The sequence below is a fragment of the Asterias amurensis genome, chromosome 11 (genome assembly GCF_032118995.1).
Source record: "Asterias amurensis chromosome 11, ASM3211899v1".
Taxonomy (NCBI): domain Eukaryota; kingdom Metazoa; phylum Echinodermata; class Asteroidea; order Forcipulatida; family Asteriidae; genus Asterias; species Asterias amurensis.
This window is the reverse complement of record NC_092658.1, coordinates 12684597-12698193: the sequence shown is the minus strand read 5'-3', so window position 1 is coordinate 12698193 and position 13597 is coordinate 12684597. Positions and strand designations below refer to the sequence as shown.

The following is a 13597-nucleotide window of genomic DNA, read 5'->3' as shown; positions in this document are numbered from 1 at the left end:
GGGTAAATTAAAGAAAATTTAATCCCAGTTATGACACTTTTGTCCTTGAGCACGATACTTCACTATAATTGCCTCTCTTTAACCAGAGATATAAGCGGGTACCTGCGAGGGTAGAGGTTGATGTTGTGTTTGAAAAAGCCTTTGAAGCAATGCAGCAGCTAGGAGCTGTACATTCCCCAGGGAGCTGAGAAAGATTACAGGAATGTTATTATCCCAATGACCAGGGCACTAGTGTAAAGCTTGTTGATATGTTATTTAAAAAAATAGTTATTATTATATTTTTACTACGTAAGAGTGGACTTGAACCAATAACCTCTGGTTTAATGTGGTCGTGCTTTACCAACTGAGCTTTCCAGCCATATGTTTTCTTTTCTCTCATTTCACTTATAATATCATCTTGGTTTTACCAGAAATATAATTATCCCTGTTTTATAAATTTCATTTCCCCATTTCTGAAAGCAATTGAGTGATTTCAATGTCTCTTATTTCTTTGAATATTTTCAGGCGGATTGGGACATGTTCCGTTTTGTGACATTCTACGTCTTTTATGCTCTGCTGTTAGCGCAGCTTGTGTGTTCAGCGATTGCAGAAAAAATGCCACTCTACTCGCCGGTAAAAGCAGAAACGGTAAGAATTTCAAGCAGGTGCAAAGAGATCATCCTACCATTTATTTGTGACCTTTTGTCTATCTTATTTTGGGGGTAAAAGTGGGGGCAATGTCTTGGGAGTTGTGGGGGTTTTGTTACGTGTGTGCTTTAGCAAGATACTTTACCATATTGTTTGTCCTTTTGATGAGGCATTACATGTACAATGTATTAGTCATACATGTATGTCCTGTGTACAGAACACTTGTCATGGAAGAGTAGGAGTTAACCTGACGTCGATTTCACCAAACTCATCCTAACTTAGGATTAATCTTAGGACTAAGGATGAGTTAAGTTCCGTATCCAAAGGCATATGACTTACTGTATCCATCCTACATGTAAGTTAGGACGGGTTACTCGTCCTGACTCGAGATAGAATTAATCCTAGCGTTTTGTGAAATTGGTTGCTGGTGTTTCTCGTTGATTAAGTTCACTTATGAGGCATCCTTTGTTTCAGTACCAGAACTGAACATGAATAATAATACAAATTTGATTACACCAGCCTGAAGACAATGTGGCTGTGTTGCAAGGTACTGGGCAAGTTTTTACCCAGCAATTTGTGAAAATCCTGGTACCCTTTTGTCATACATTGAAAAATGCTGTATTGGTGTTTGCCAGCTCTTTTGTAAGTGCTTGACTCAAGTTTGTCCTGTTTTCTTTCATTATTGACAGAATCCATGCCCGGAAGCTTCAGCATCATTCTTGTCTAGACTAACTTTCTGGTGGTTTACAAGGTAAGAGACTCGAATGCAATCATGATAATTAAACTGCATAAACAAGAATTGCAGTGAAGAAATCTTAGAAAATGCTGGTATCCACCACTTTTGAAAGCTCTTGACCCTCATTACGTTTTTGCAACAACTTGCAGAAAAAAGTTTCTGCGACACATACTTAAAAAAAAATAAAGAACAATTATAAGGTATCGCCTTACAATGCCAGACAATCACTTCAAGGTGAGTGCTATACATGTACTTGACCGATTTGAGATGTTGGCCCAAATCAACTGCCACCAGGGGCACATTGCCACCTGGGCCCAATTTCATAGAGCTGCTTAAGCACAAAATTTTGCTTAAGCAAAAAAATTCTTGCTTAGTAAAATCAGATTACCAGCCAAGAATCCACTCAATTGTTATTCTAAGTAAACAACAGCTAAATACTAGTCACAAGCAATGTATATGGCATGAAATTTTGGCCAGTAATGTGTGTAAAATAAGCGAGCTATTTTTGTGCTTAAGCAAATTTTTTGCTTAAGCAGCTCTATGAAATTGGCCCCTCCTCCTGGGGCTGAAACAGAGTTACCCGCTTCAAAGTCATTCTGCTGGTAGAGCAGAATGCACTATCTTCCCTATTTACTTCAAAGCAATTATGGTTAAGTGCCTTTACCCAAGGCAACAAGTGTCATGACCAGGATTTGAACCCACACTCTACTGCTGAAAACACCAGAGATTGGTTCCGGAGAGCTAGAGCTTGAAACTCACTGTTAGTATGAGGGTTAATCATGTTAAAATGATGATAACGTTGCCGTTTGGTTTCCATGACAGTATGGTTATTCTTGGTTACAAGAAATCCCTGACGACCAAAGACTTGTGGGCTCTGAGAGATCGAGACAAAGCTTCAACAGTCATGCCCAAGTTCATGAAGCACTGGGACAAAGAAAGGTCAGTAATACTTGTAATAATAATGGACCTTTTCAAAATTAGTTCAGGAAAGCCAGCTAATAAGTGCTGCCCAGGACAAGATGATTTACCAGCCGTTAATCTGATTCATTTGAAATTTTGTCGAGGAATATCAGTTCCTACCTTCAGCTCTCCTGAGTTATTTTCACCTTAAACGTTTTCTTCTTGTATGCCCTTACCAAAAGTTTTAGCCCAAAGGGAAAGGTATAAATTTGTTAATCACTCTTAAAATTAATGGCAGTAAAAAACTTGGTTTGTAATCTACATCAACTTTCAATAGTATACAGCATTTTGAGTAACATTGTACTTCAAAGTAATGTGGTTATGTGAACATACAAGTTATTATGCCCCAAAATTTGAATTTGAGAAGCTTTACCAGTGCGTGGACATATTCGCCCTCCAGATTTTTGGCGATAATCTCAAAAACAAGACCACCTTTTCAAATGAATTTTCACACCTGAGATTTTTGTATCAGGTTGTTTATATAGAATTAAAACAATCGGACGCTTCCAAACACCAATACTTTGCTTAAAAAATTAATAAAAATAAGTAAAACGAAGTCTGGAATTTATTAAGTCATGTACTTATTTTATTTCAGGGACTCCAAGAGCAAAGCAAAACCACGCAAGACGAAACAGAAGACCTTACGTGTTCCAGCCGAGTCGATCAAGTTCACTCAGGGCAACTTGCAGGATGAGGACTCAATGGAGGTCCAGCCGGAACCTTCACTTATGAAAGCTCTCATTAAGACTTTCGGTGGCATCTTCTTAATAGGATCATTCATAAAGCTTGTGACGGACATCTTGGTGTTTGCTAGTCCAGAACTACTCAAGTAAGTTCTCTTCACTGTCTCCCTATACAACAGCATATCAAATTCAAAGTTTTTCTTCTTGTGTACAGAGCTCCCCATAAACAGTCGTAGTCACGCTCTGCGCCACATGTTGTTTGCTTTAGTCTGTGTTCGAGGCATACATACATGTATACGTACATTTTCCTTTTGGTTAGTTAGTCTCTTCTACAGTCGTAAATTTTTCATAAGTGCATAATTCCTCAACCACATCAGCCATTTTGACAATCTATACATCATATAAAAGGGCTTTACGTATTTAACAAAAATTGACATGTTGGTGAACTTTTCTTGACCTTTTGACCTGTGCACCCAGGAATTAGAGCCTCCCCCATACCTACAGAGCAGCTCCCTACCACCCATCCCCAGGAATTAGAGCCTCCCCTATACCCACAGAGCAGCTCAGCCCTACCACCCATCCCCAGGAATTAGAGCCTCCCCTATACCCACAGAGCAGCTCAGCCCTACCACCCATCCCCAGGAATTAGAGCCTCCCCTATACCCACAGAGCAACTCAGCCCTACCACCCATCCCCAGGAATTAGAGCCTCCCCTATACCCACAGAGCAGCTCAGCCGTACCACCCATGCCCAGGAGTTAGAGCCTCCTCTATACCCACAGTGCAGCTCAGCCATATACCATCCCCAGGAATTAGAGCCTCCCCTATACCCACAGTGCAGCTCAGCCCTACCACCCATCCCCAGGAATTGGAGCCTCCCTTATACCCACAGAGCAGCTCAGCCCTACCACCCATCCCCAGGAATTAGAGCCTCCCCTATACCCACAGTGCAGCTCAGCCCTACCACCCATCCCCAGGAATTAGAGCCTCCTCTATACCCAGAGTGCAGCTCAGCCATACCACCCATCCCCAGAAATTAGAGCATCCCCTATACCCACAGAGCAGCTTAGCCCTACCACCCATCCCCAGGAATTAGAGCCTCCTCTATACCCACAGTGCAGCTCAGCCATACCACCCATCCCCAGAAATTAGAGCATCCCCTATACCCACAGTGCAGCTTAGCCCTACCACCCATCCCCAGGAATTAGAGCCTCCCCTATACCCACAGAGCAGCTCAGCCCTACCACCCATCCCCAGGAATTAGAGCATCTCCTATACCCACAGTGCAGCTCAGCCCTACCACCCATCCCCAGGAATTAGAGCCTCCCATATACCCACAGAGCAGCTCAGCCCTACCACCCATCCCCAGGAATTAGAGCATCTCCTATACCCACAGTGCAGCTCAACCCTACCACCCATCCCCAGGAATTAGAGCCTCCCCTATACCCACAGAGCAGCTCAGCCCTACCACCCATCCCCAGGAATTAGAGCATCTCCTATACCCACAGTGCAGCTCAACCCTACCACCCATCCCCAGGAATTAGCGCCTCCCCTATACCCACAGAGCAGCTCAGCCCTACCACCCATCCCCAGGAATTAGAGCCTCCCCTATACCCACAGAGCAGCTCAGCCATACCACCTATCCCCAGGAATTAGAGCCTCACCTATACCCACAGTGCAGCCACCCATCCCCAGGAATCAGAGCCTCCCCTATACCCACAGTGCAGCTCAGCCATACCACCCATCCCCAGGATTTAGAGCCTCCCCATACCCACAGAGCAGCTCAGCTCTACCACCCATCCACAGGAATTAGAGCCTCCCTTATACCCACAGTGCAGCTCAGCCCTACCACCCATCCCCAGGAATTAGAGCATCTCCTATACCCACAGTGCAGCTCAGCCCTACCACCCATCCCCAGGAATTAGAGCATCTCCTATACCCACAGTGCAGCTCAACCCTACCACCCATCCCCAGGAATTAGAGCATCCCCTATACCCACAGTGCAGCTCAGCCCTACCACCCATCCCCAGGAATTAGAGCCTCCCATATACCCACAGAGCAGCTCAGCCCTACCACTCGTCCCCAGGAATTAGAGCATCTCCTATACCCACAGTGCAGCTCAACCCTACCACCCATCCCCAGGAATTAGAGCCTCCTCTATACCCACAGTGCAGCTCAGCCACCAGCCATCCCCAGGAATTAGAGCCTCCCCTATACCCACAGAGCAGTTCAGCCCTACCACCCATCCCCAGGAATTAGAGCATCTCCTATACCCACAGTGCAGCTCAACCCTACCACCCATCCCCAGGAATTAGAGCCTCCTCTATACCCACAGTGCAGCTCAGCCACCAGCCATCCCCAGGAATTAGAGCCTCCCCTATACCCACAGAGCAGCTCAGCCCTACCACCCATCCCCAGGAATTAGAGCATCTCCTATACCCACAGTGCAGCTCAACCCTACCACCCATCCCCAGGAATTAGAGCCTCCTCTATACCCACAGTGCAGCTCAGCCACCAGCCATCCCCAGGAATTAGAGCCTCCCCTATACCCACAGTACAGCTCAGCCCTAACACCCATCCCCAGGAATTAGAGCCTCCCCTATACCCACAGTGCAGCTCAGCCCTACCACCCATCCCCAGGAATTAGAGCCTCCCATAAACTGGAAGTTACTGTAAAATGATTTGAAAAGGCCAAAGCGATTGCTTGCTTTGATTGGTATCCTCCTCTTACCAGTTTTCACGCTATTATGCCTTTTTCTTTGAATTGAGAAACAAATAATGATGCCATATATCAACCTACATGTATGCCCTAATTTTTGTTAATATGAAGTATGCAAACATATATTAAAACTTGATGGACATTGAAATGTTCACACTACTGAAATGTTCACACTACACACTGATCTTCGATGACTTCAACTGGGCCCATTTGTTTTGAGTTTTCCCTCTTTTCACGGCAAACAAGAAAGTATGGTTTCCCGGTGAAGCCATACATGGAAGAAACATCTGCAGTGACTAAGTGTTCTTTGAGACTCTGTGTATGACTGTATAGCCAGCAGTTGTCTTCGTTTTATTCAAAACATTTTTAATGAAGTTTTAAAAATTACCATGGTAATTTGCAAAAAAAAACAAAAATAAATAAATAATTTAATAAAAAGTGTGAATAATTATTGGCTTTCAAATCTGATTTTTATTTAGTTTTTTCCCCTTTTTTTTCTTAACATTTATAATAAAGTCTATAAATAAACAGTGATAATTGAATCAACAAGCTGATGTTTAAATTTTAATATGAAATAATAATATTGATATGAGGGTTAAAAAATAAAAATCTCCAAAAATATTAGAAAATGATATAAGGCACATGGCTTTTTTAAACCTCTGTACTTTTTGTCTTCAGAATGTTCAGCAAAATATTCAGTCACATGATTTGATCATCATGAATTGTTAATTTAAATAGTGTTTGATGAAACTTTTTTGGGGGGCAAATATTTGTATATGGCCTCAACATTATGACATATTTTTGTACCTTGTAGAAATGCCTAAAATACCAAACTTGCAAATAACCAGCCTTACGTGTTTCTAAGTTTTGGTCAAGGGAGAGGAGACTCTTTGCTTGGCAAATAAAACCACAATTTTTTATCTAGGGACTGTTAACATCGCACACAGAGAGGTAAAAGATTTGCTACGATTTTAGGGACACCTCGAAAACAGGACCTCCTACGATACTTGTTTTATTGTGACAAGTAAAGTGTGCACACTTAATTGTCAAACAACCCCTTTCACACATCTGTCCCGAACACCTAGAGTTTGTTTTACACACTCTAAATTTCTAGTATTGACTTTATTATTGTTCTGCCAGGCAACTGATTGCATACACTGAAGACAAGAGTATCTTCCTCTGGAGAGGCTACTTCTACGCTATACTCATCTTCCTCGCTGCTGTACTGCAGTCTGTACTTCAGCATCAGACGTTTCATATCACAACCACCGTGGGTATGCAAATACGCACCGCTGTCATTGGAGCAGTGTATCGCAAGGTGAGAATTCTCAGATACAAGTAGATAGTAATCTCGATCGCACATTGATATGGTCAACACACCAATCCATTAGGCTCCGCACGCCCACAGCCCAAGTGTGAGCAAGAACACGTGAGCCTCTCCAATGCCATTCTGCACAACTCTGTCGCACGCACCAAGCATACGCGCACGCATGTCAGACTTTATAGTGTCGGACTTTAGGTTGTGCAATGGGTTTTAATTGGTCAATATGCAATGGGGCGGAGCTTAATGGATCGGTCAATTAGGAGTAAGATCATTGATCTATGGTTTGATTATAAGGACCAATTAAGAAGTGGTTTCTTGGCGACAGAGATAGCACATTCGCACTGCGGTTGAAGTGCGAATAAACGTACATCTGCGCTGAGGTTGAAGTCCGAACGACTCTACGTTACAACTTTGAATCACAAAAAGCCACTTACCCCATAGTAAATTAAATAAGAATGACACAGTAGGACTTGCTTTCTGCTGTTCATTATTTAGGTTATTTTACACAAGCAGTAGGTTTGTGGCTCAGAATCACCTGCCTTGTGGAACCAGAAGTGGGTTCCTTGGTGAGTGTTTATATTACAACTACTTTACTGATAAGAGAACAGGTGAAGAGACAGTGGTTTTGGCTAAATGTGAATTTATTTTTTTTGGTCAAGTCAAGGCAACCATTAATTTTTTTTTAATATTTGCTTAGTAGTTCTTGTCTATTATTTGATAAATGTTAATTTATAGTTTTGTGCTTGATTTGATTGATTTAATTTCTTTTATTATTGTGTCTTTCCACTTAGTCTCTCTTGCTGTCCAGCTCCGCCCGCCACAACACCACAGTCGGTGAAATCGTCAACCTGATGTCCGTCGATGCCCAACGGTGCATGGATTTCTGCATGTACATCAACACCCTCTGGTCCTCACCTCTGCAGATCTGTGTTGCTCTGTATCTACTCTGGCAGATTCTTGGTCCATCCGTCATGGCTGGCTTTGCCGTTACAATCCTCCTCATACCAATCAATGCGGTCATTGCGATTAACATTCGGAAATTGCAGGTATGTTTGTTGGGAGCGTTCCACTCCAGAGCTGCCAAAGGTCTTACAAAATAAGCCAAATCTTTCCATTTCTGCTGAAAAAAAATCTCGCTGATTATAGAAAGTATTCCCTTTTATGTTGAATTGAAGTCTAAATTTATCCTTGATTGTTGTACGAAATTTCCTTAATTGCAAGTGGAAATTGGCAGCACTGCCACACACGTAAACATTGTTATTATTGTCAAACTTCTGGAAAAAAAATTTCATACTGGAACACGCTTGGCAAAGAAAGCGTTTGCAATGTTTGTGAACTTTGGCTGATGTTTCGACATAGTGATAGGTGAAGGTGTTGAAAAGGCTTGTGGCTAAACAAATGTGGAATTTTCTGTCGTCTATTGTGGCCTTGACGTCAGTATCATCTGTAAAGCCTTCAGTCTTAGTAGCTCATATAATTCAATCCCATTTTTCTTTTCTTCCGAAACCCCAATCTATGCAGGCATCACAGATGGCGGCCAAAGATTCCCGCATCAAGCTGATGAATGAGATACTGAATGGCATCAAGGTACTGAAGTTGTACGCCTGGGAGACGTCCTTCCAACAGACAGTCATGGAAATCCGGAAGAAGGAGCTGAAGATTGCACTCAAGGCGTCCTATCTTGCAGCCTTCATGACGTTCATCTGGACCAGTGCACCATTCTTTGTGAGTATTTATAATAAATTGGGGTAAAACAAAAGAAAGTTACTGGATTTGAATCAGCTGGATTTATTCAAACTACCTTCTACAGTTTCCCATGTGGTTTAGAATTTATATTAATTATAATAATAATAATGCGCAGTTCTACAATTGTGTTATTGTTATTGTTCGTATCATTTTTTGTTAGGTTCTACTAACAACCTTTACAGTGTACGTGTTGTCGGATGAGAAGAACGTCTTAGATGCAGAGAAAGCCTTCGTCTCGCTGTCTCTCTTCAATGTGTTGAGAATGCCGCTGGCCATGTTGCCTGGTTCTATATCACAGGTCATTCAGGTACATACAGCCCTTATTGATGAATTAATAATGTCAAGGTATTTAAATGATCTTTTGGAAGACTGCTTAGTTGAAATAAGAACTTGTCGTTCTGTTTATCTATTGTCTAAGAGTAGATTTGGAATGCTGGCTTGGAATAACACAGGGCACTAAGGTCATGGCCTCCATTGCCCTTGGTCTGGGCCTTGGTGCCCCTTTGAAAGTTTCTCAAAGACTTTAAGATTTCCCAATGGAAGTTGCCCTTTGCACCGTGAAAATGGCCTTGCCCTCACAAAGATAAAATTCCAAGCCTTGGAATCGGGAGAGTACTGAGTTCAAATAAGAAGTAGCTCTGCTATTAATCTACTGGTGTGGATAACATTGAGAATTACGTAGGAGTCTCTTTACTGCCATGAAATTTTGCCCAGCGTTAGAATGACACCGATTCATAAAACCATTTATTGAACTTTGATTTATTATTCATTGTTCCAGGCTAGTGTCTCGATAAAGAGAATTCAAAAGTTCCTTAAAAATGAAGAACTGGATATGTCCAACGTCATGCCTCACACCAGAGATTTAGGTGAGTGAGAAAGGTTATATAATAGTAATAAACCATAAATAATACTAAGAAAAGCTAGTTGTTATTCAGTTGAGCTAGAGGATGTCTACCGAGACGAAGTCGAGGTAAATTATCAAGAACCGATTCAACACACTTTGATTCCCATTCATAAACAACTTTTCAGTCAAAAAACATCATCACTTTTTGGTCAAAAAGTAAAATAAATGCAAAAATTATAATTGTTAAATGATTTCTTTCAACACAACACCCCTCCAGCTATGAAATGGTAAAGCCCTCCGCCGCCCTCGGGTAAACAACTCCTTATAAGGGAATGCTGTGCGCGTCGCGCGTATCGGGTGATGTGGCACAACTGTTTCAGCCGTTGCTCTCGACCAATAGGAATGAAGAAACTGTCTTAAAAGAACAGTTGCAAGGTCGCGTGTCACGCCCATGAATTAACACTTTTTACCGGTCATAAACAAAGGTTTGTACACACCCACCAATAGGAATAGCGAAACTGTCTGAGGTATTTATGAATAATGTTTTTGCTTTCAGATCTAGTGATAACGATGGAGAATGGGGACTTCTCATGGTCAAAGGGCGAGAGTCCAATTCTAAGAAAGTAAGTTGTCTGATCCGAACCAACATGCCATTCTGTTGTGTAATTTGCTGTATATGCTTTCCTCTGAAAATGGTTCCTATAAGAACTTGTTGTTCTGCTGTTCATTTACTAGTAGATTGGGTATAAAGCAACCACTGAGTTCAAATAATAACATCTCTAAACTGACCTTGCTATTTGATCATTGTAGTCTCTTGATTCTGAATCTGTTTTGCAGCAGTAGATAAAATTGACAACTTTGCATCTTAATACGGCATCAGGCTTTAAGTGGTTAGCTTGATGGAATGGTTTAGCGTTGGCCGAGTCCTTGATTGCCAAACAGTTACTTTGATTTTTTGTTCATGATATTTGTGTAGCATTAATCTTGAGGTGAAGGATGGCTTACTAGTGGCCATAGTTGGGCAAGTAGGAGCTGGGAAGTCATCTCTACTGTCTGCCATGCTGGGTGAAATGGAGAAGCTGAAAGGCTCTGTAGCTGTCCAGGTAAGTCCAATGTAGGGTTTCACGGCCGAGCCGGTACGGGTCATCACCTCCAAAGGTCTGGCGGTTCAGTAATCGGGGTGATGGTTCATATCCCGATCATGACATATGTGTCTTTGAAAAAGCAATTCACTGCACAAACATTCTTCACTCAGGGATATTAATGGGTACCTGTGAGGGTAAAAGTTGATATTGTGTATGAACGAGCCTTTGGCGAGCCACAATGGCCTGGGGCTGTATATTCCCGAGGGAGCTGAGAAAGATTACAGGATTATTATTGAACCATTGACAGGGCACAAATGTAAAGCACATTGATACTTAATTATACAATTATTTTTTAAACTAGTTGTTATTAACATTTTATTACCAATTCATTTCACCAGGGACTAATTTCATAAATTATTTGTACAGGCATAACAATTATCAGTCAATTATCATTGAATGACTATTATTTTAGGGTACCGTTGCCTACATCCCCCAACAAGCTTGGATCCAGAATGCCACTCTCAGGGATAACATCACCTTCGGGCAACCACTGGACGATGCCAAGTACCATCGAGTGATCGAGGCCTGCGCGCTGGCCCCTGATCTGGACATATTGCCTGGTGGAGATCTGACAGAGATTGGAGAAAAGGTTTGTCAATATTCGGGCACATTGAGTGAACAGGGTCCAATGTCTTGGCTGTGCTCTCTGCTGAATTGTGCGCTTGCGATTACCATTCTTCGCTTACAAGACAAGCATAAGAATGCATGTAGTAACTTGGACTGCGCACAAGCAGAAATTCCCTGCTAACCTGTGAAATATGCTTGTTATTGAAACATGAATATGCATACCATTTGTCACTATTTATAAATATGCAGGGGCTTCCTACATTATGTGGAATGTCTTTGATTGGCTGTTGAGCTGTTGAATTTTGGTTAAAGGCATTATTTTTTATTTTATTTTTTTATTTTTTATTGAGAGACCATAGTGACCACAACAGCAGAAACTGTGAAATAATCCTCAGTTTAGTTAAGTGTTCAAACCCACATTTTGCTGGTCAAAAACACCAGAGCTTGAATCTAATGCTCTTGACCACTCAGCATCGATCACTTACAAGTCATTTCAGAACTTGCCTTTTTGTTTGTTTGAATCCAGGGTATTAACCTGAGTGGTGGTCAGAAGCAGCGAGTGAGTTTGGCTCGAGCCGTTTACAACAACGCCGACATCTACCTCCTAGATGACCCTCTCAGCGCAGTGGACTCCCACGTTGGTAAACACATCTTTGATCATGTGATTGGACCAAAAGGGCTTCTCAAGAATAAGGTAATGAAGACCAACAACGTGAAAGTTCTCTGTTTCTCTTATCAGCAATAAAGGTCCGATTTCATAGAGATGCTGCAGTACACAAAAGTAGCTAAGCACAACCAAAAATTGCTTACAAGAGGGTACCAACCATTATATCATTTTTCCTGCACCATCTGTGACTTGTTCCCTGCTTATTTTTGCTCAGCAATTTGTTCTTCTTAAGTAGCTCTTTGAAATTAGGCCCAGTTTTTGGCGGGTGAGTGTTAAGAAGTTGTGTCACCTTGCATAATGCGGAGCACACTCACAAGCGCCTACCCTGTCTGCCATTTTGGGAGTCAAAATATACACAAAGCAATTGACCCCAGAGAAGTAATAATCCAGGGAACACCCACGCAGTCGGAGGAAGGGACTGAAAATCCATTCCGTGGAGTGGCCACACTGTGATTCAAACCAGGGTCCTAGAGGTGGAAGGTGGGTCAGGATACAACTACCCCAACCCAACTGTCCAATCTTGGTCTGATCAGTTGCCAGGTTATAATTTCTCAGTTTCCAAAGCTTGTCTTTTTTCAATATAAAAACACCAAATGTGATTGATTGACGACCAATCAAATTGATAACTCGCGAAATTTACCCAGTCACCCTTACCTTCTCATTCAGACCCGTATCCTTGTGACCCATGGGATAAGCTACCTGCCACAAGTGGATCACATCATCGTCATCGTCAACGGAGAAATCACAGAGGCTGGCTCCTACACGGAACTTCTTTCATATGAACAAGCCTTCGCTGATTTTCTACGTTACTATAGCTATGATGCAAACAATGACACAGACAGTGATAAGGAGCAATCAAGAGGTCAGTACAGAATTTTTTAATTTGTTTCTCTCCGGGTCCTTGGATCAGAGAGCTGCTTATAATGCAGAATTCATTCCTGCAAGGTTTTAAATGGTCATTGACGATTGAGTCACCACTCTTATTTTTCCATTCATAACTACCTTTCCCAGTGGTCTTCCTGAACAAATACAACCTAATACACCTTAGGACCAGTCATATTTATGGTCATGTGACCACCTTTGATCCAATAGACGCTATTCACAACGTGCTGCGCACAAACACGCGCATCTCCTGTCCACCATTTTGGCTGTCAAAAACGTGGACAAAAGGATGGTACACCAGTTTACGCACCTCCGAACAATGCGAGTTTAGTGTTTCTTTCTTTTTTGGGGAGTCCATCCCATTTGACACACAAAAGGGCGGACAGTAGATGCTTGTTTATGTGGGCTGTGCGTTGTGAATAGGGTCTATTATAGTTGCAATTCAGTTTTTATGCTGTGATGGCTATTGTCAATACACCTTTTATCTATCTTTTATCTATCTATCTATAGAACTGCCTAAATTTGCTAGGGGTTTAATATTCATATTTTTTTTAAACAGGTCCTTCCTTGGCAGAGCAGATGACAATATTAGGTGAGGAGTCTACTGGCTCCATTGCAATGCTGTCTAGGGAAGACCAAACAGAAAAGTGTGTAGAGTCATTCAGGTAAATAATATTATCTTCCAGTACGCGCTAATC

The 13597-nt window shown here is 42.0% G+C and overlaps 1 protein-coding gene across 1 annotated transcript in view; it reads left to right on the top strand.

Annotated features, from left to right (window-relative positions):
- LOC139944690 (multidrug resistance-associated protein 1-like) overlaps window positions 1-13597 on the top strand; it is a 40713-nt gene that overhangs the window by 15196 nt on the left and 11920 nt on the right. Inside the window, exons 5-19 of the mRNA XM_071941763.1 lie at window positions 505-627; window positions 1317-1378; window positions 2186-2302; window positions 2919-3152; window positions 6865-7042; window positions 7840-8094; window positions 8570-8773; window positions 8955-9101; window positions 9573-9660; window positions 10195-10261; window positions 10615-10741; window positions 11196-11372; window positions 11877-12044; window positions 12684-12879; window positions 13459-13564. Coding sequence (XP_071797864.1) covers window positions 505-627; window positions 1317-1378; window positions 2186-2302; window positions 2919-3152; window positions 6865-7042; window positions 7840-8094; window positions 8570-8773; window positions 8955-9101; window positions 9573-9660; window positions 10195-10261; window positions 10615-10741; window positions 11196-11372; window positions 11877-12044; window positions 12684-12879; window positions 13459-13564 — 2249 coding nt within the window. The remainder of the gene's footprint in view (window positions 1-504; window positions 628-1316; window positions 1379-2185; window positions 2303-2918; window positions 3153-6864; window positions 7043-7839; window positions 8095-8569; window positions 8774-8954; window positions 9102-9572; window positions 9661-10194; window positions 10262-10614; window positions 10742-11195; window positions 11373-11876; window positions 12045-12683; window positions 12880-13458; window positions 13565-13597) is intronic.